General features: G+C 46.5%; 2 protein-coding genes across 2 annotated transcripts; one reads left to right on the plus strand and one right to left on the minus strand.

The window, feature by feature from the left end:
* The first annotated feature begins 1,168 nt into the window (after positions 1-1,168).
* On the plus strand, positions 1,169-6,577 carry AICDA (activation induced cytidine deaminase). The gene is made up of 5 exons (XM_073329348.1): positions 1,169-1,182; positions 5,194-5,341; positions 5,636-5,906; positions 6,111-6,226; positions 6,524-6,577. Exons 1-5 carry the CDS (start codon positions 1,169-1,171, stop codon positions 6,575-6,577), a joined length of 603 nt encoding a protein of 200 aa, XP_073185449.1.
* Positions 6,578-13,811: 7,234 nt separating this feature from the next.
* Positions 13,812-20,029, minus strand: LOC140905863 (C->U-editing enzyme APOBEC-1). The gene is made up of 5 exons (XM_073329360.2): positions 20,008-20,029; positions 16,668-16,698; positions 15,778-16,178; positions 14,570-14,691; positions 13,812-14,027 (listed from the first exon to the last, which is right to left on the minus strand). Exons 1-5 carry the CDS (start codon positions 20,027-20,029, stop codon positions 13,812-13,814), a joined length of 792 nt encoding a protein of 263 aa, XP_073185461.1.
* Between the last annotated feature and the right edge of the window lie 1,284 nt (positions 20,030-21,313).

Below are 21,313 nucleotides of genomic sequence, written 5' to 3' on the forward strand. Positions count from 1 at the left end.
CTCTTCGGCTCTGATCCGGCAATTTACAACCTGCGGGCAGACTGCTACCGCTGCAGCAACTGCACCCACACGTTGTAAACAGGAGAATCATTAAAGATCCCATGTGGCTTTCTGCAAGAGGCTGCCTGATTCTCAGTCTCTCTCATTATATCTCTCTCATATTTGCTCAGCACCTGTCACCATAATATTTAGGTGTCAAGTTGGAGACTAAATTCCATCACTGAGCATTACAATTTGCCTCTTTAAATTCTCCCTGCATTTTCAGCTGGAGACAGTTTTCTTCTCCATTTCCTGTACTGAGCTGTTGTGTGGTGTTGCAGTGTGCTTTTAAACAGCTGCTGTGTCCCACCCCAGAGGTGGCTGCTGTTCTGCAGTGAGTGATGCAACTCCTTTGTACAGTCTGCAAAGCCCTGCAGGATGAAACTGACAACAGCAATGTAGATGACAGTAATAATCTGATGTTTTCTATGTTCCTTCTATCCAAGGATTCCAGACACTTTACAGACATTGATGAAAAAAGCTTTGCAATCCACCTGTGAAGTTGGTCAGCATTATTACTCCCATTGTACAGATGGAGAAACCGAGACACAGAGAGATTAAGGTCCAGATTATCAAAGGTATTTGGGTGCCTAATGCCCACTGAAATCAATAAGTTAGGTGCCTAAATACCTTTGAGGACATGTGCCTAAGTGACTTTGCCTAAGGTCAAACAATGAATCAGTGGCAAAGCTAGGAAAAGAACCCAGGAGTCCTAGCTCACAGTTCCCTGCTCTAACCATTAGGCAACATTTCCTGTCTAGTTGAATTTTATTATTGATATTAATTTAGAAATATATCTTAGAGCTAAGAGGGGACCAATGAAAGGTGCAGGGGCTAAAGGGGAGTAGCCAATCAGGGCTAAGCATCTTTTAGAACTGAAGTCCCTTTACATTTTAACCCTTTCTTCTCTGGTGCCTGTGGCCCCAAAGAGCTCTCTAACTCCTCCCCTACCTAAACCAGACTGAAACCTGGAGGGAGATGATGGGTGGAGGCAACAAATGGGGGAGGGGAGTACAGGGCAGTTCTCATTTCTGTACATCAAGTCAGAGGACCATTCATACGGAGCAAGTGAGCAGGGTGACTCAGAGGACCTCCCTGTAACCCCCGCCACCACAAAGGAGACTCCGGCATGGCCATGGACAGGTACCCCTCTCCCTCCTACCAGAACTCAGGGCTTCTCTCTTGGTATGAATCTGTTCTGCACAGCTGCTCGCCGTCCCTCTCCATTTCTCCATCTGACTCAGTTCCACAGCTCTCCCTCCCATCTCGTTCTCTCTCTGACTGTCTCTCACTACAAATTTCTCTCTCTCTATCTCTTTCTGTCATTTCCCCCATCTCTGTCTAGCCCATTCTTGTTCAGATCTTTCTTTCTTTCTTTCTTTCTTTCTTTCTTTCTTTCTTTCTTTCTTTCTTTCTTTCTTTCTTTCTTTCTTTCTTTCTTTCTTGAACTAGGATAGGTACAGAGAGCTGAGGGGTAAACATTCAAGTGCTTCTGTGATCTATCTATCTATCTATCTATCTATCTATCTATCTATCTATCTATCTATCTATCTATCTATCTATCTATCTATCTATCAATCAATTTCTGTCTCTCATTTTCTCTCTGGCGTTCATATACTTGCTCCTAGGTACAGATCATTCCAGATTACAGTAGCTCTACTTGCATTGCAGTTACACGGTGTCCAAATGATCACCTAATCACTCTTATGCAATTGCATGCCATTCTCCCATGCAAGGACCTGCCCTGTGATTTGAACATTTGGGGAGTGTATCTATATTAGAGGAGATGCTCCACACCTAACCACTTTCTTTAATGACTGGACAGAATCATGACTCAAACAGCATCCCCTCGAATTATGCAGGAGCTATATGGGGTGCAAACACCCAGTCATTGGTAACTAGCTATACAGTGTGAACCTGCTCAGTCGCTTTAACCTCCTCGTATCTGCCCAGGGTTGACTTGTTGATACTCACCTACCAAACATGTTTTGAAGTCCTTACTATAGCAGAACTCCCAGCAGAGTCAAAGCCAGAGAAAGCACGCAGCCAGAAGTGGAGTTAGCATTAGAGCGGGTTGAAATGTTTTGAGTGACAGATTCTCAGTCAAAAAATGACCTGTTTTTGACATCGTAAGTTTGCATGAAAATGGCTTTGTTTGTTTTTTTCTGTATTTTCCGTTTTTTTTCTGGTGACATTGGAAAATGCTAAGTTGAGCGTCGTTTTGCTTGTTGGGTTTATGGTTGTTCCTTTTCTCCCAATGCCCTTTTCCAGTGGCAAAACTGTTAAAAAAGACTTTTAAAAAGAGGGGAAGGAGGGAGAAAAAATGAAAAATGAAACATTTGAAGGTGAAAATGTTCACAAAAATTTCCAAATAAACGAACAATTCTCCCTGTTCCAATCCCTTGGAATGAAAACGCTTCAAAGTGGTCACATCTGTCATGATTTTTCCCTCCTGTTTCTCCAGCTAAGGTCTCAGTATTTGGCCCTAAATGTTACACTTGCTCCTTAGCCCGTAACAGGGCAGGTAGTGCTACTGTAACTCCCTGAGGTCAGTCATACTGAAGGCAAGAGCAAAAGGGGCGCCCCCTTTCTGTCCCCTTTTCAAGGGGGATAATGCCACACCTCCCTTCCCCGCCCCCTGCAGCGGTAAGCCACATTGGAAAGTGAGAGTGGACCATTGGCCAGGAGATACGTGCTTTGTGGACTAGAGCCAGAGCCACTTCTGTGGGTCGGTGGACGGGTGGGGTGGTTCAAGGGCGGGTTGGAGTTGGAATAAAGCGGTACGAGCCCATTAGGGACCCTAAGCAGGACTATTTTTGCCCCCCCAACACATAATAAAAAGCGAATAGGGGGGTCCCTTGAGCAGCTCGGGGCCCTAAGCAATTGTTTAGTCTGGTTATGCCCAGCGCCGGCTCTGGATGTGACTGTTCCGAGTGCACAAGGTACAAGTGTGAAAAAAAGCAAGCGTGATAAGGAAGGATAGATGAGGAGAGAGAGAAATGAAAAGTCAGAAAGACCCACTAAGAAGTGGAGTGAGACAAACAGAGAAATCGAAACAGGGAGACGTGTGTGGTCAGCTCATTTGTATGGTACTTCTGGCCAACCTTGTATGCTAAGCAGGGTTGGACTGCAGCCGTGCTCAGGTGGGAGACCTCCAAGAAATTCCCAGATGCTGCAGGGAGTGGCAGGAGTACTTCAGTCGGGGAGCTTTCTCCCCTCTGAGTCAGTACAGAGTCCAATGCCACAGTGGATGCTATGTTGGGGGGAGAAGTGTAGGTTATTCAGAAAGGGTGCTCTGCCCTTTGGGTCAACACTAATGCTCCAGCATGGGAAGGAATGCTGTGGCATCAAAAGCAGAGGACTGCCATTTGAACTAAAGGAATAACTCCATTAACTGGTAGCAGTAGTAGGCTCTTGACCCTTATGTGGACCATCCGCAAGGAGAAGACATGACACAACTTAGTCAGATGTTACATGTCTATGAGTTTAAGTTTATAATGTAGACATTGGGAGGAAATATGATATGCATATAATGTTCTTTAGGTACACTTAAGTTGTGGGTTTGGAACAAAGGATGTGTGTGAGTGAGGGATGTGTGTATCTTGTGTGAAAATGAGAGTTCTGTCTCTGTATCTCTGTGTGAATGTGCATGAGGGAGGCATATGTGTGTATGGTAGAAAGCTTTACATATGTGAAGGCGGGTGTGCTGTGGGTATATAAAGGTATGTGACAGACGGATATGTGAGTGTGAATGTGCAGATGTGGGTGACAGCTGGAGGTGTCTATGAATGGGGGGTGGGGTGTATGCATGTGTGTGAATGTGTCTGAATGAGTGCATGTGTGTGTGTGTGTGCAAATCAAGGTTGTGTAAAGTATGTATGTGTACGAAGCTGTGTGACAGGGAGGAGTGTATGTGTGTGTAGCGAGAATGTGATTGTAATTTCCATCTTAAATACCGAGTTACTCAGATACTGTGGTGATAGGTAGCTAGACCTGTGAGGGAGCAATGTGTGTGTGTCACACAGAGGGTGTGTGTGTGCAAGTGTGTGTGTGTGTGTTGAAGAGATGTGTGTTTTCCTGAAACTCTCAGACCTCAGACTGAAGTCAGAAAAACCTGCTACAATAAATCAACAGACACAAGCTCCCCTCTCCCAACCTTTACTCCACTCTCATCCCCCTATAGACCCAGACCCTATATCAACTGACCTGCTATGAGTCCCTCCATCACACATCAGCCCTTCAGAGCGAGGAGGTGACATGCCAGGATTATTTTTAACCCATTCACTTCTGTTTTGCATTGCTGTGGAGGTGGCTAGCGTCTCACCTCAGTGAGCACAGCTGTTCACAGCTCCTGCTGCAACCCCGCATTGAGGTGAAGCCTGTTAGAAAAAGGTCTATGACTTCTGCATTCCCCTGGGCCAGAGTAGGATCCTATGCAGAGTAATGGGCCCCATGTGTGAATTTGTTTGACTTAGGGCTCGTATCCATAAAGGTCTCCATCCAGAAATGTCCTTCCATTACACTGAATGGAATTTTTTAGCTAGATTGCTGGTCTCTCCCCTCTCCCATTCTGTCCTCCCTGTGTGGTTTATTCCAGCATTCCACTGATGTTTGTAATTCCACCATGTTTATCTCTTGGAGGCCAAGGCAAAGTTCTTCCATACAGCCTGCTCTCCAGAGCTTTGTCCAATCCTAGTTTTAAATCTCCCTAGTGATGGGGCTGCCACCCCTTCCCTTGGAGACTCTGCCACAGTCTCACACTGTGAGGAAACATTCCTTGATTGCCCAGCCCAAAATGTCCCATCTTCTCAATCACACCCCAGGTCTCCTCCTTCAGACTCCCAACCAACTGCTCTGCCTCCTTGCTTTTATGCCCTTCCCACAGTTTCATCCTCTCCCACCTTAGTTGTTGTTTAACCAAACTCTGTAGATTAAGTTCTTTCCATTTCCACTTGTAGAGTCCCATCCTGCAGCCCCGTTGTCCTGTCTGTGTCCCTTTTCTGAACACTGTGCAGTTCTGGTATGGATGGGCCTAGGAATGAAGAGGATGTTCTAAGTTCAGAAACACCAGAGCCCTGTACAGAGACGCTGTTGCTTCCCTGCTCTGGGATGTGCTATTATAGTTTAATCTTCCCCTAAAATGTTCCCCTGCAGCCTCCTGATGAAGCAGAAGAAATTCCTCTACAACTTCAAGAACCTACGCTGGGCCCGGGGCCGCCATGAGACCTACCTCTGCTATGTGGTGAAACGTCGGGACAGCGCCACCTCCTGCTCCTTGGACTTCGGATATCTACGCAACAAAGTATGGGCATGACTTGGGCACCTATCAATACAGCCAAGCGCCTATCAGCTCACTTACTCAACTATCAGGCCATCTGTGTACCCAACTACTCACCCCACTATGCATCCATGCACCCACCAGCTCATCCCCTAGCTATCCATGCATCCATCAGCTCATCCCCATATCCATTTGTCCATCCATCCACCAGTTCAACCCTATATCTGCCCATACACTCCTCCACTCCTCCACATATCCATCCATGCATGTCTCCATCCTCTCTCCCATTGTCTCCCTCTCTGTCTCTCTCTTGCTCAGTCGGGTTGCCATGTGGAGATGCTCTTCCTGCGTTACATCTCCGCCTGGGACCTGGACCCTGGACGCTGCTACCGAGTCACCTGGTTCACCTCATGGAGCCCCTGCTATGACTGCGCTAGGCATGTGGCTGACTTCCTGCGTGCCTATCCCAACCTGACACTGCGCATCTTCGCTGCCCGGCTATACTTCTGTGAGGACCGCAATGCTGAGCCCGAGGGGCTGAGACGCCTGCACCGGGCTGGGGTCCAGATTGCCATCATGACTTTCAAAGGTGAGATGAGGAGATGGAGACATATCTCAGACATGAGGAGACAGAGGCCTGGAGAGAGGGGATGGGGGCGAGATGGTGACAGAGTCATGGGGGAGAAATATAGAGGGATATGGAGCCCTAATGATTCTTGGGGACAGTTGAGTCCTGTTCTGGGAAACCCTGACTCTGCTCCATGTCTTCATCCTGTCTCCTGCTCCTTGGCAGATTACTTCTACTGCTGGAACACCTTCGTGGAGAACCGGGAGAGGACCTTTAAAGCCTGGGAGGGGCTGCATGAAAACTCTGTCCGTCTGTCCAGGAGACTCCGACGGATCCTCTTGGTGAGGGACATTTCTTCTCCCCTGTTCATCCAGTGCCTCCTCTCCCTCCACTTCTGCACTTCTCCTCTGCTCCTGTGTGTCCCTTCTCTCCCATCTATCTTCCCTTCTTGACTGTCCTCTGTCCACTTTCCTCACCTCTGCTCTCCTCCATTCCATCTCCCTTTCATTTTCACCCCACCCTTCTTCGGTTCCCCCCTTCACCAACCCTCCTCTCCTCTTGTCCCCTTCCTCTTCTCCTCCCCTCTCAGCATTTCCGTTATTCAGCATAACTCATCTTGTCTCTCCTGCTCTGCACAGCCCCTGGATGAGGTGGAAGACTTACGAGATGCCTTCAAAATCCTGGGACTTTGAGGTGGGCAGGAGTGAAGGTCACAGACAATCAGAAGACTCTGGAAACACATTGGTCCTACAATGTCTCTCTTTTTCTCCTACTCACACTTTCTCCCCTTCCTTCTTTCCCTCCCTCCCTCCCTCCAGCCTTAAATCCTCACGTCCTGAGAAAAGACCTTTCTTACTTCCGTTCCAAGGAAAATTAGGATGACCCACTAAAGACAGAATTCCCCTGCACTCCCACTCCCACTCCATCCAGCACTACTGCCTTGCTTGGGGAAGCCAGGACTGGAGTGAAAGCCCTCACTGCCCTGCATTGACGCCTGTAGGGTGTGTTTTCACTACAGAGTTAATTCGAGTGATCAATACCCAGGTCTGAGCATCCAGGTTGGCCTAGCCCAGGTGTGGGTGGCCACACTACAAAGTCCCATCTGTGCTACTATACGCTCACTGGTGCTGCACTCACCCATGTGTGCCTCTAGGACTCCTGGGGCACATCCCAGGATTCTTTATGCTCCAGTGAGCCGAACTGCCTCCTGATTCTCTGCCAGTGAATCGTGGGACAATTGCTCTGTCCTTCTGGGCACATGGGGGGAATTGTGGGAAGGCACTGGAGGATGAATAGTGATTTAATCTGTGCCCTCACTGCAGAGTGGGAGTGTTATCAATCAAGCGCAAGCCTCTCTCGGCCTTTAGCCTATAGCCCCAGCTGTGCCAGCCAGGTCAGGTGTAAAGCAGCACCAACCTTGAGAGGGTTTGCCAGGAGTTGGGTTAGGGGCAATACATGAATAAAAGCCTGAGTTAACTCTGCAGTGAAGACAGACCTCTAACATTTCCTGCTGAGAGAGGACAGGACTGGATTAATTGTGAGTCACCCATCCTATCTCCTTATGCTGCCTCCTGCTGGGAGAGGCATCAACTGGAGTTCATGTGAGACTGCCATGAAGCCAGCTGTCCTGCATTGATCCCCATTGTGCCCCTGCTATGAAAAGGTGGAGGCTGCAGTAGCTGAGAGACTCCCATTAGCCAGCCCTTTTGTCCAGCTCTCTGCACTGCCTCCCACTTGGAGAGGTTGAGACTGGGAGACAGAACCCTAGAAATTTGAGGTGGAGCCGCTCTGGCCGAAAGTTTCAAGGGTGTCCACCTCAAGATACTTTGGACCGAATTTGCAGAAGTGCTGAGCACCCATAGCTCTCATTGACTTCATTGGTCCTTGACTTCTCAAACTGGGCAGTGAAAACCAGACATCTAGATTTAGTGGAGACTTTTGAAAATGCTGGCCTAAATCTATTTCATCTTCTTCACACAGCTCCCTCAGTCAGGGCAGGATTGTCCCCTGTGGTCTAACCTCCAGGCCTTCATCAAATATAACACTCCTAAGCAATAGAGCTTCCATTATTTCCTTTTTGGGAGGGACTATTCCATAGCCAATTAGCAGCTGTACGTTCCCGATAACCAGTGTCCCTGCACGATGCCATACAACACCTCCTTCTGGGAAGGGCTGACACTGCACTATCTGAGATCTCCTTAAGCAGTTAGAGGTCCTGCACCATTCCCAGTAGTGCTTCCTTTTGGGAGAAGCTCGAACTAGAGTGGTTGAGAGCTGTCCTACTGTTACATTGCCCACCCCATTCTCTACAGTGCCTCCTGATGGGAGAGGTAGGAAGAGGACTAATTATGTGCTTTCCACACCCAAGTCTCCTGCACTGTTTCCTATGGCACCTCCTGCTTGAGGAAACTGGAACTGGAATACCTATGAAAATTCTCTGCAAAGCATTAATTTCCATGCATGGTGCTGTAGAAGTGCTTGATGTGATGCCTGTTAATGTTTGTACATATATATATATATATATATATATATAAAAAAAATAAATACATATATATCGATAAATAAAGTTCTTGTGTATGAGTAAGCTTGGCAGAATATGGTTTTTTAAAAATAATTTCAATGGATACAGTTGATGTTTATTTTGAAGCACTTTTTAAAGTTGTATTGATTTAAATTGTCACAGTTGCACAAAATTATGGGGAAGGGTCCTCATCACATGTCAAAATATAGCCTTAAATAAAAGTCTAATGAGTTCTCAAGCAGCATTTCCCTTACTTTGCCTAGCTGCAAATTTTGATTATTATCACTGGAGATATTTTCTTGCGGGGTTTGTGAGTGTACAGTGAAATCAATATTTACTGATAAAAAGCGAATCCTTCCAAACCTACGTATGAGCCCTAGCTTTTGGCTGGGTCTGTTCCAGAGATGAGCCATATAAAGGATATGAAGATGGGAGAAAGGCTTGGAGCATAATCCAGATGTTGAAGCTGAATCCTAGACATGCTGGTTATTTTAGGGGTAAACTAATGGCATCCCCTCAAATTGTCCTTTAAATCATTACAGCGTCACACATCAAACACAGAGCGTTAGAGTGGTCAGGCAACTTACATTTTGGAAATATCAGTGGAAAGAGGCAAAGTGATGATACTTAACATGCAGGCAAGGCTTATAATAAATAGACCACAACCCTTCCCCATACAAGGAGGTAAACCTCACTGTCCACAATTTACAGAGGAGGAAACTGAGATGCTGATTTGCACAAGGTCACAAAACAAGGAAGTAGCAGAGCTGGGAAGCGAACCCAGTCTCCTATTTTGAGCATAGGTCAGGGCCTTGGTCAGCAGAGAGCACTCTCTCATAGACTCAGAGACTTTAAGGTCAGAAGGGACCATTATGATCATCTAGTCTGATCTCCTGCACAACGCAGGCCACGGAATTTCACCCACCCCCTCCGGTAATAAACCCCTGACCTATGTCTGAGCTATTGAAGCCCTCAACTCGTGGTTTAAAGCACTGCCTCGCATAACGCCACTACCCTTTTTGGAAGATGGACTCCTCTGTAGAGTGATGAGCTATAGAAGTATTCCTAAAGCAACACTTTCTAAAAGTTGGGACACTGGATTTTATTCCAAGTAGCATTCACTAGTAATCCGGGGGGAATGAAAAGAGAGGAAATCTTACAGTAGACAACAAAGGCTCCTCTATGTGCACTGAATGTTCAAACCCCATCACAGGTCATTTCCTTTCAATAGTATTGACAGTAGCTTTGGTCATTTATCTAACCTAGTTGATCAAGCTATAGTAATCTATCTGATCTAGTTCACACATTTCCAACATGTGCTGTAGTAGGTAGGCACCAAACAACCTGGGTCTCATACAAGCAATCCATCAGTAAGGTGATTTATCACAAAGGCACTGGCTGCACTAAATTTGCTATATAAGCTCATCCAAGCAAGATGACACAGGGTGACTCCATCCAGAGTAGAAACAGAGGTGAATATAATGTAATAACTTTGCATTTAATCCCCAAGGATCCCAAACTCTTTTATAGACTGTAAATACACAACAAAGCCTGTGTCTTGGCAGGGGGTTAGACTAGATGACCCTTGCAGTCCCTTCTAACCCTATGATTCTAATATGGGTGTCACTTCACTGATGATATTCCCTATGGAGATAGCGGGGAATTGATCCTAGGCTTCCTTCCTTATTTATAACTTGGATCAAGCATTAATTCTCAATGGAAATTCCAGGGGATCTACCCCAGGCCTTGTTTGTGAGTTAAGGAAGATGCTGGTGTTGTGTAGGTGAATCCCAGAGGTATGCTCCCTATGGAGATCCCCAGGGAAAGCCAGAGCACTGAACCTGTAATGTCAGATCAAGTCCTCATTCCACCTCGTCTGGTAGCCGTCATGCTGCAGTGGCCAACATCACGCAAAAGTGCCCATGTTGCACCTGAAAAACTCTACAATGCTGTAAGTAGGAGAAAAATTCCTTCCTGACACCCCTTCATCCCACTCTCTGCTATGCATGACAGCTGATGAGTGATACTGTCATTTTAGCTGGCTTAGGCATAATTATCGATCATGGTCAATAAAGTATCCAGTCCTTTTTCAAATCCAGCATATGTATGCTGTCAGTGCCACCCTGAAATACACACGTGTGCTCCTATTGGGCTTGGCTTCCAGAAAATCTGTCATACAATTATGTATACAAAATTTTACACACATTTCCATGCTTAAATTGCATATTCCATTACCACAAATGCACATGTGAAAGGCTAGACGCATCTCTTGTCATTTGTAGGTGTAATTAGCCAGCCTGCCTGCACAATCATGGTAATTACTCATGTGTTACTTACACAAGTGTGCCTGCATTTTTGTGCATGCAATTTTGGTACTGACATTTTGCAAATCAGGCCTTTTGGGCACATTGACATCATTTTCATAGCTGACGTGCTTTATTACATTTCCAACTGAGACGTAACTCCTCCAAGAAATAGCTAAATCTAAAAGGATGTTTAGGAAACACCTCAGGAAAGAAAAAAGGAAAAGAACAACTATTTGGGGAGTGCTATATAAAGGATATACCTAGCAGTATATATATGTGTATAGCTACCTAATAGAAAGAGTGCCATCTACTGTCTGGCCCATAAAAAAATCTAGCATTGTTCATACATTTGTAGGTTAAATAAAGTTGTTATTTAAATAGCTGCAAATAGCTTCCTGACTTAAGACAACAGTAGGGTGACCAGAAGTCCCAATTTTATAGGGACAGTCCTGTTGGGGGCTTTTTCTTATATAGGCTCCTATTACCCCCTACCCCCATCCCGTTTTTTTTTTACACTTGTTATCTGGTCAGACAAGAGTAATCAAAGCACAGTCATCAAAAAGCAGGGAATTCACATCTTTTCAAGAGCTGCACACATATTACTCCTCCTGGTCATTGTTGTCAAGGCTGATTCCCCACTCTGGCACTTCGAGTGCAGAAGGTGAGGGCCCGCAAGGATTCTAAAAATTAATACTGGCCACTCCAGGCTTGTACTAAACTCCCAAGGTCACAGCTTCTCTCTGACCTTTGATGCGTAGATGCTGCCACCATCCAAATGCAAAAAAACCCCTTTGAACCCAGGAAGGCGCACCTGGGAATTCCTCCCTGTGGGGTACCCTCAAGCCCTTTCACCCCCACTCTGGGGAAGAGCTGAGAAAAAAAAGAAAGGAAATCAGCTGTTGCCACCAGCTAATTAAACAACATGTGCACAAACCTCTTAGGACACAAAAACACAATCCTGTTCTTAAAAAAGGTAAATTTTATTAAAAACAAACAAAAAAAGAAAATACATCTGAAATTTACGCTATTGCTAGATTTAAAAAGAGCAAATATAATAATTAAGCATCAAGATTGGTTTTCTTGAGGTCCAGCTTAATGGTTACAAGCAAAACAAAAACATTTGGTGGTTAGCACAGAGGAGTCCACAAGCCATAAAGAAATAAAAGAAATAAACCTAATCACGTTTTCCTAGACATTTCCTGATCTACTTACATATTTAGGGTTTTAAATGAGTAGCTTCTAGGTATGATCTGATGATTTTTCATACCTGGCTTAAAGCTTTTTACAGCATAGTTTCAGCCCTGCCCCTGCTCTCCAGGAGAACAACACAGACCGACCAAAGGGGAGTCTTGTTTCAATTTTAAAAAGTTCTAGCCTTCCTGTCGGCTCTTTTGGCCAGGTGCCCACTCACTTCCTTTTACCTATGCATAGCAGTGAGACTTTTTAACCCTTTACAGGTAAAGCAAGTAGAGAACAGCTACCAAGAGGGATTTTATAGCTAACTGGCTGGCTGGATCCATGAAAGGGAGCTCTCCCCCCCTTCATTTATCACAATTGTGGAATATCATTAGGGATCATATTGAAGCAATATGAGCTGAATTACAGCTAAACATTGAAAACACACATTCAAAGCTCTGAGAAATAATGTTTTCGGAATGTGTCATTCTCGTCACCATTAGTCATATGCTCTTCACCTCCTTGTTCTCTGCAAGTGAAGATCTAGTCTAATAAGGCCCTGCCTAAATTACAACTACAACCCTCCTGGGGACTCTGTTTGCAACACCATTGCCCCTAACCTGGTTGCCCCTTAACATTGGGCCCAGTTTTCCAACCACTTACCATGTGAATAAATATACTCAGATCCCATTGGCTTCAACAGTTACTCAACAACAGTTACTTGTGTATGTGGGATTGGGCTTCTGGTCCTACTTATAGAGGGGAAGTTAACTGTGTCAGAGTTGTAACATGGTTATGAAAGTTCTGGCCTTCCCTACAAATTGGAGCAATGATTGTGACTGGTTCAGGGGTCAACTGAGCATGTAGCCAGTTCCCTGGCATGGCTGAATGTTTAGTGCAGATGGGGGCTAAAAATTCATCATAGTCTAAAAGACTAATATTTAGATGTCACCCAAAGCCACTTGCAATTCTGCAGGCTGTTACTCCAATTCACAAATGCACTCATTTTAAAATCTCCACTTTGCATCTCCAGCTTGAAATCATTACTAATTAGGGATCGTTGATAAGGCACTAGGCCCACCTGAGCTGTATCTATAGTAATGTAATTTACTAAAGCACTCTTCCCTAAATGTACCTAGTACAAGGATTGCTCCTTAGGAAATACACACCTCTTCCTCCTCCCGTGATCTCATTTGCATTGGTAGAAATCTAGAGTGACTCCACTGAATTCAGTGGAGTTACTCAGGATTTACCCCAGTGTAGATGAAAACAGAATCTAGCCCATTTCAGTTAATTGAATTGAAGACATTAGGGTCATCTATCCATGAGACTGGACCATGGTCCAGGTCAGTATAACGATGATGCCTGTTGACTGGTTGATGGCCAAGTCTTGTAGCTTGGTGTGTAGTTGTAATTGGATGCTTGTAGATAGGTGGTTACTTTTTGGAATGTCTACACTGCAAGTGAAGGTGTGATTGTAGCATGGCAAAGCATATCCATGTTAGCTTTAAACTAGTGAGTACAGGTAACAATAGTAGGGTAGATGTCATGGCATGGGCTTCAGCATGGGCTAGCAACCAGAGTACAAGTGCTTCAGGGAGCCTGTGTATATACTGTGGTTGCTAACCTGCACTGAAGCCCATGTCACCACATCTACACTACTATTGGTACCTGTTCTCACCAGTTTAGAGATAACACAGGCATGCCTACCTTTGCTACAATCACAATCTTCACTTGCACTGTGAGATATTCCAAAAAAATAACTACCTGTATACAAGCAGCCAATCATAGCTACACACCAAGGTACAAGACTGGGCCAACCCTTTGCCTTGTTGATGGTTCAGGCTTGAACAATGGTTGGTGCTCCAGGCTAGTATGTTGGTGTAGGCTGTTGATTGACTTGTGTCTAGGCTTGAGCACAGGTCACTGCTTGTGACTGACCGGTGGTCCAGTAAAATACATTGATGGGTACCAGTGTTCAGCTGATGGCCTGGGCCTGAAAATCAGTGGCTGCTGGTGACTGTTTGCTGTGTGGAGACTTTGCCAGAGTATTTTTCTATGAGATTCTTGTAAAACGAGTCGGAAAAAAGGTAAGCCAGTGTAATTCTTCAGCCAAATCTGTAAACAAGGAGGTAGGCCCTGGTACAAACAGAGAAAATGATATTAAAAGAACTTTAGAAGCTAACAGTCCAATGGCATCATGATAGGGTCACTTGGGCATTTCAAGGGAAGCAGCAACAATAAAGAACCTCTCCCTTGAGCTGTAGTTACTGGCCACTTTTCAACAGTGTTACTGAGAAGAAATTTGAAAGGAAACTGACAAAATACTCAATGGCCCCATGAACCCAGATGGCACTCTCCATGTATTAGAGCTGAGCCATGAAAATGGGTCATCAGAGCCAGAGGAGATGTTGAAGGAGAGACATGAAATGCCACTGATGGGACATAGTTCTCCTTAGGCTAAAGTCCACCCTCCTAGTTTAATCTGGTGCAACCTCACTTCAGTAGAGTTCTGCCCATTTACTCCATGGCTGAATTTGATTCCCTCTGGGAAGAGCCAGGAAGAGAGCTCTGGTCTCTTGACTACCAGTTCTATGCTTCAACCACAGGACCATCTCCTTTTACCTACATGTGACGCTGGATCAATTCTCTCCCCACCCCAGCATTAAGCACCTACCAACCTGTAGGATACACTGGAGTTCAAGCATATAGAATATCATCCATGGAGTGAAGTAGCAGGGCCAGTAAATATCATCTTTTCTGACTCGGTGGTCGACAAATGTTCTCCAACAGTAGTTGTAAGCTGAGTGAATAACAAGATCACTAGTCATGCGGTGAAGGACACAACAAGGTGACTGATACACCAATCATCACCCACCCTGACTTTGATCAAGGCAAGGGAGGAGAAGCCTTAATAGAAGGGACACTTGAACTGCTGGTGTAACCCACACATCTCCTGGGTGTGGTGTTCTGTCCCATCTAGTGGCACCGAGACCACTTAGAGAGAGAGATAAAATGAGTCTGCTCCACAGCCTTAGCTAACAGCCAGTTGGATTTTAGCTCATGCAGTAGAGGCTTGTGCACTAAGCTCCAGAGACCCCAGGTTTGATTCTGCCTGCCCATGACTGCGGTTTGTTGGCGTTACACTGGCACCTGGAGATGCCTGATGTGCTGTGCTGCCCTGCATGAAGCTCCAATCTCAGGCTGAAGGGGGATGTCCTCATTATTGCTCAGGATACAGTGACCCAGGAAGGAGAAAAGAAAGACATGCCCACATGCTCAAAGGTGGAGGGGACGCCTATATACCAAAGACTTCCTGAAACTGGGACAGTGTGGAGATGACACCGAGCTCCTAACGGGATTTGTTTGAGGCATAAGTGATGTAGCCTACAGCGCTGTACCCTAAGAGGGTGCCTCATGAGGGTGGCTCTTGTACCTGTGATGGTTAGGGATCTATCTGACTCCACATAGCCTTAGTGGGGGAACAGTTCTCTCCAAGAGCTTCTCCACCCTCTGCGAAGGGAACAGGCAGAACCAGCAGGGAGAGATGCGGGGAGAGAAAGAAAAAGCAGGGGGCAAGAGAAGCTGCTAAAACTCCATTCTCTCTGCAGGGAGCAGGGAATAGCATGTGGAAATATTTGAACCAACCCATTGACCCCCCCATCCCAACTGCATTTCCCTAGAAATGAATCAATGTTTGGCCAATATGGCAGTGTTTGATTGTGGATTGACTCTCACCAGCTCATTTCACATGGCCATCAAACCAGAATAACTTTCACTCACTACTAGCCTGGGACCTAACTGGCACCAGTGGCCTAGAAGTGAAAGGCTTCATGTCCCATTCCCCAGAGTCCAGAACTGAGGTACCTGTAACCTTGGGAAGTGTTACCTGGCAGGCTCATGATGTAAACGTTCACTCCACTGCTCACCAGGTCCCTGAGGCCTTGTCGGTTCCGTTCATCTCTGTGCCTGAAGAGCCGCCCTATGTAGATTTGCAGGGTCACTTTGGGGTGGGCCTGTAGGAAGTGAACGATCAGTCTGCAACACAGCCCACAGGGGCTCCAGGACAGGAACCAGATGATGGAGCAGTGCACTGAAGGCCTGTGGCGTATCTCCCTGAAGTCATTTTCCAGGCAGTTGATTTCGGCATGCTGGGTGGGGGTGTTCGGGCACCACTTCCTCCAGAACTTGGTGCTGCTGCCCCACTTAATTTCATAGAGTAGGTAGGTCACCTTGGGAAATGCGCTGGGGTCAAAGATCGCCCTAAATTCCTTTGGCTGTATCTTCCACCTGAAACCCAGATTCCATCACTGGCACCAACCAACATCTTTAATGACTCCCCCTTGTCTCACATATACCAAAAGAGACAGAGACGGTGGTAAGGATGGGAGAGGCACAGTATGTATGATCTTAGTACCACCGCTTTGCAGATGGTCAGACAAGCTGCCTGTATGACTGTGTGTCCCCAGGTCCTGTCTCTAATGACCCCTGGGATATATGATACCTGAGACTTCTGGGATCAGGGGTTCAGTCTGAGCTGCAGCTTTATTGTAAAGGAAGGCAAGAATTCTGTCTACAATAAAGCAAGGCACCATGGCTGCAGTGTACTGCACCAGGACCTACATTGTTATGAAAAGGACAGAGAGAGAGGAGAATGGAAAGGAAAATAGCAAGATGCTTTTGAGATAGCAGAAGTTTGAGGGGAAGAAAATCCCCCCCGCTCCCTCTGAAATTCTCTGTGGCATCAGGCACGTACCAGACTAGAGCTGTCATTCTTACCTGTGGCTAGCACTTCTGGATGGATGACCTACTGGAAGAGAGAACGGAGAGTCACCTATGAGCTGGTACAAATACAGGGTGGGTTGGGGGTGGAGGTGATTTTTAGGATCCCAGTTCTCACCCCAGGGATCCAGGACAGCATTTTAGGAAATCAGTGACCATTCACACCCACCTATTCCTTACAGTGGAAGTCCAGAGAAATGTGACCCTGTTCCTTCCTAATTGCACCAGCTTTCTGCCATGTATTGTCATTCTTACCTCAGGGGTGCCACCTGGGGTATATGCTCCTTACACCTAGATAAGGAGTTTAACTGGGTTGGAAATTGGATGGGAGACTACCACAGGCAGCGTTAATATATCAGGAAGCAGTGACTTTGTAGGGGTGCTCTTCTCTCAGAATTAGCAGTGGGGTAGGTGGCTCAGTAGGGGGTGCTCTTCCCTCTGAGTCAGCACTGACTCTAGCATAGCACTAGGGGGCGCTGTGCTGCAGGGAGTGGGGTGGCTGGTTCAGTAGGGGATGCTCTCCCTTGTGAGTCACCACTACCCTGTAACCCTAGTGTGGTACTGGGCATGGCTCTAGACGAGATATAAAACCAAGGATGGGGTGCTTAGAATCCCTTGACACTCTTTGTAGGAGTAGGAGTGTTAACCCTGGTGTCCTGGCTAAATTCTCATTTGTGTTACGGCACTTTGCCTCCCAACACTTCTCTCTGTAGTTTCAGCTGGCTACTAGATTTTTCTTCACTCGCAGTCAGCTGTGTGGCATTGCTGTGCCCTGCTAAACAGTGGCCAGAGGTTCTCCTCTGACACCATTTGTACATCAGTGCAACTCCGTTGATTTCAGTGGAGTCCCTCCTCATTTACAGTGGTATAAGAGGAGAATCAGGCCCTTTGCATCAGCTTGTGAAACATTTTGGAAGGGCTCAGCCTGGAAGACATTAGGGAAAATGTTTGTTCTTTGTAAAAAGAAAAGGAGGACTTGTGGCACCTTAGAGACTAACCAATTTATTTGAGCATGAGCTTTCGTGAGCTACAGCTCACTTCATCAGATGCATACCGTGGAAACTGCAGCAGACTTTATATACACACAGAGAATATGAAACAATACCTCCTCCCACCCCACTGTCCTGCTGGTAATAGCTTATCTAAAGTGATCATCAAGTTGGGCCATTTCCAGCACAAATCCAGGTTTTCTCACCCTCCACACAAACTCACTCTCTTGCTGGTAATAGCCCATCCAAAGTGACAACAAATCAGATGTCAAGAATTATAACATTCATAAACCAGTCGGAGAACACTTCAATCTCTCTGGTCACGCAATTACAGACATGAAGGTCGCTATCTTAAAACAAAAAAACTTCAAATCCAGACTCCAGCGAGAAACTGCTGAATTGGAATTCATTTGCAAATTGGATACTATTAATTTAGGCGTAAATAGAGACTGCGACTGGCTAAGTCATTATGCAAGGTAGCCTATTTCCCCTTGTTTTTTCCTACCCGCCCCCCAGACGTTCTGGTTAAACTTGGATTTAAACTTGGAGAGTGGTCAGTTTGGATGAGCTATTGCCAGCAGGAGAGTGAGTTTGTGTGTGTGTGTGTGTGTCCCCTGGGAGGGGGGAAGGGGGGGGTGAGAGAGCCTGGCTTTGTGCTGGACATGGCCCACCTTGATTACCATGCACATTGTAGGGAGAGTGGTCAGTTTGGATGAGCTATTACCAGCAGGAGAGTGAGTTTGTGTGTGTGGTTTTTGGAGGGGGGTGAGGGGGTGAGAGAACCTGGATTTGTGCAGGAAATGGCCCACCTTGATTATCATGCACATTGTGAAGAGAGTTGTCACTTTGGATGGGCTATTACCAGCAGGAGAGTGAGTTTGTGTGTAGGGGGGTGGAGGGTGAGAAAACCTGGATTTGTGCTGGAAATGGCCCAACTTGATGATCACTTTAGATAAGCTATTACCAGCAGGACAGTGGGGTGGGAGGAGGTATTGTTTCATGATCTCTGTTTGTATATAATATCTGCTGCAGTTTCCACAGTATGCATCCGATGAAGTGAGCTGTAGCTCACGAAAGCTCATGCTCAAATAAATTGGTTAGTCTCTAAGGTGCCACAAGTCCTCCTTTTCTTTTTGCAAATACAGACTAACACGGCTGTTACTCTGAAACCTGTCTTTGTTCTTTGTGATATTAGGTCCTACCAAATTGCCCCACGTTGCTGACACGGCTCCTCCTCCCCGTGCTCTCAGTCTCTCCTTGCTGTCTGTAATTTTTCTGTGAGTCCCTTTCTCCAGGACCTCTCACGCATCTCTGAGCTCCCAGAATGGAGCTGCCATCCTGCTCTTGTGCAACTAGTTTGGTTCGTAGGAACCTTGAAGGCGATAGCTGAAAGAATGAAAATATAGACCTAGTGACCTTGGTTCCCAGGCCTGGGATGAAACATCTTGGCGCCTTTGCAAGGGGATTAGATAAAGTTCAAAGGGAGTTTAGGAAAGCTCTTGGTGTGTCAGATTTTAACCCTTTTTATCCCGGACCAAAGTCAGTTTTCCCTACCCTACTTGCAAGAGGGACACTTAATAGCAGTGCTCCCAATGATGTGGGTACATGACTGCTAGGAGCTGGACCAGCTAATTCACAGATGTAGAACTATGTTCACTCTTGTACAGGAATACAAAAATAAATACCTTTCTTTCAACACTGGCTGCCACGTAGCCATGACATGGTTATAACCAGCCTGGGGCTGCATCAGAAGCAATGCCCTAGGAATGAAAGTCTTTGTATCCCAGCCCCCAATCCCCAGGCCGTCCAATCTTCTTCACCTAGTGCTGGCTCAGGCCCAATGCTCCAGACAGGCCTGCTATCCCATTCCTTGACCCTCTTGGATCAGCTGGTAACCCTGCCACCTCCCACTACTACCTGGAGCTGGCTTGCATTTCATACCCCAGAGATGATCTCTGCACTATTCCAATCTCAGTTCCCCTGAGTCAGCCACTCTGCCACCCTCCCCTTGAGACTTGTGTTTTCAATAATTTGCATCCTTTAGGGACAAATCTTATCACACATTTTATACCTAGGCATGCAAGCATAGATACATACATACACCCCTGCACCCAGAAACACATACACAGAGATAAAAATACACACCGATAAAATGTTTGCATTATACAAAGAACCCCACATCCAAACATCCACTCCTACACATCCCTGCGTGATCACAAGTGCTCACAAACACATGTAAACATACAACATGCACACACATACACAATCACTCACCTCAAACAATCACATAACACGGGTACACATAGACAGACACACACATACATTCTCTCTTTCACCTACACACATACCTGTCTCTGTGGAAGCAGTCATGGCTTCCTCTCCCTTTTTTCTAGCCTCCTAGTCTCTGGGATGGTCTTTTTCTCTCTTAACTGAGACCCTTTATCTCTTTCAGTTCCTGTTCATGAGAGCTGGCCTTGCTCAGAGCGAAGGGACGGTAACCACTCAGTGCCCTGGAGACTAGACTGCAGGGAACAATCTTTCCCTAGCAGCGGAGGGGCTGGGGGCTAGTGGGAGGAGCATGGGAGGGAGTGGGAAAAGGGAATGGATAGGTGACCTGAGAAGTCTTCCCCATTTCTAACCTCTTTGGCTGTCCTGGAGGGTGGGGAGTTTTGCCAAGTGATGAAGGACAGGGCAGGGCCACAGAAGGCTTTCTTTATACAAGCAGAGAAGTATTTGTCAGCCTGTTCTCTTTCTTTGCCCCCTTTCCAGTGAAGGCAGCCTGGGACCAGATCCATTCACAAGCACCTGCCTTCCCTCCTGAACACAGAGGTTGCTGTGGCCACACAAAGGGTACCTGCCATCTGGTCTTGGTGCCTTTATGGCTTGTGCATTGGGGAGAACTGCTCCAGCAAAGCTGTAGGGAGGCTTTACTCCCTGAGAGAGAAGAGCAGTGATTTATTTGGCAAGGAGGGGAGTCTCTCCCACCCTTTCTAAATCAGTCGTTCGCTGGCTCTAGACATTCCAGAGCTCCCCAGCTCTGGGTGCTGCATCTGCCCTCCCCTCCTGCCTGGGGGTTTGCTGGTTTCCAGGGTCATTTGGTCAACATACAGTGATACATTATCGACCTTGGTCTGCAGATTGGAGACCTTGGTGTGGCTCTCTCTCCCACACAGTGCCAGGAATGCCACAACCATAAATCACTGGGGTAGAGGAGGGGAGGAAGGAATAGTCACTGGAAACTCCCCCCGCCCCACATTTTTCAGCCAAAGCTTTGTATTTCCTGCTACTGCTGTCTGCAGACCCAGAAGAACAAGTGAATTTTCCATGTTATACAGTCGCAGTGCTAGACAGGGCCCCCGGCCCAGAATGGCTGGGAATCACATAGGTTGGTGCTCCCATCGACTCCCAGTCAGCAGTCTTTCCCCATTGCCAACAGCAAGAGGCTGGGAGTGGAATAGCTGGAAGCTCCCAAAACAGCCGGCACTCCTGTGCCTTCCCTTCCTGTTGAGAGAGGCTGGGAGCAGGTAGCTAGGAGCTGCCCACTGCCTCTATTCCTGCATCATTCCCTTCTGTGCCTCCTCCGGGGAAAGCATGAGACTTCAGTAGCACTGAGGTCTTTAGAGTTCTTACACTGTTTGCTGTGGTGCCTCTCGC

Source organism: Lepidochelys kempii, chromosome 1 (assembly GCF_965140285.1).
Source record: "Lepidochelys kempii isolate rLepKem1 chromosome 1, rLepKem1.hap1, whole genome shotgun sequence".
Classification (NCBI taxonomy): domain Eukaryota; kingdom Metazoa; phylum Chordata; order Testudines; family Cheloniidae; genus Lepidochelys; species Lepidochelys kempii.

Excerpts from the sequence above, each read along its gene's own strand:
- AICDA (XM_073329348.1), top strand. Across the intron at positions 5,342-5,635 it reads TCGGATATCTACGCAACAAA|TCGGGTTGCCATGTGGAGAT; the intron begins GTATGGGCATGA and ends TCTCTTGCTCAG. Across the intron at positions 6,227-6,523 it reads GACTCCGACGGATCCTCTTG|CCCCTGGATGAGGTGGAAGA; the intron begins GTGAGGGACATT and ends TGCTCTGCACAG.
- LOC140905863 (XM_073329360.2), bottom strand. The coding sequence starts at position 20,029 with ATGACTGCTTCCACAGAGACAG. Across the intron at positions 16,699-20,007 it reads GACTGCTTCCACAGAGACAG|TAGGTCATCCATCCAGAAGT; the intron begins GTATGTGTGTAG and ends TCTCTCTTCCAG. Across the intron at positions 14,692-15,777 it reads TTACATCATGAGCCTGCCAG|CTTACAACTACTGTTGGAGA; the intron begins GTAACACTTCCC and ends TTATTCACTCAG.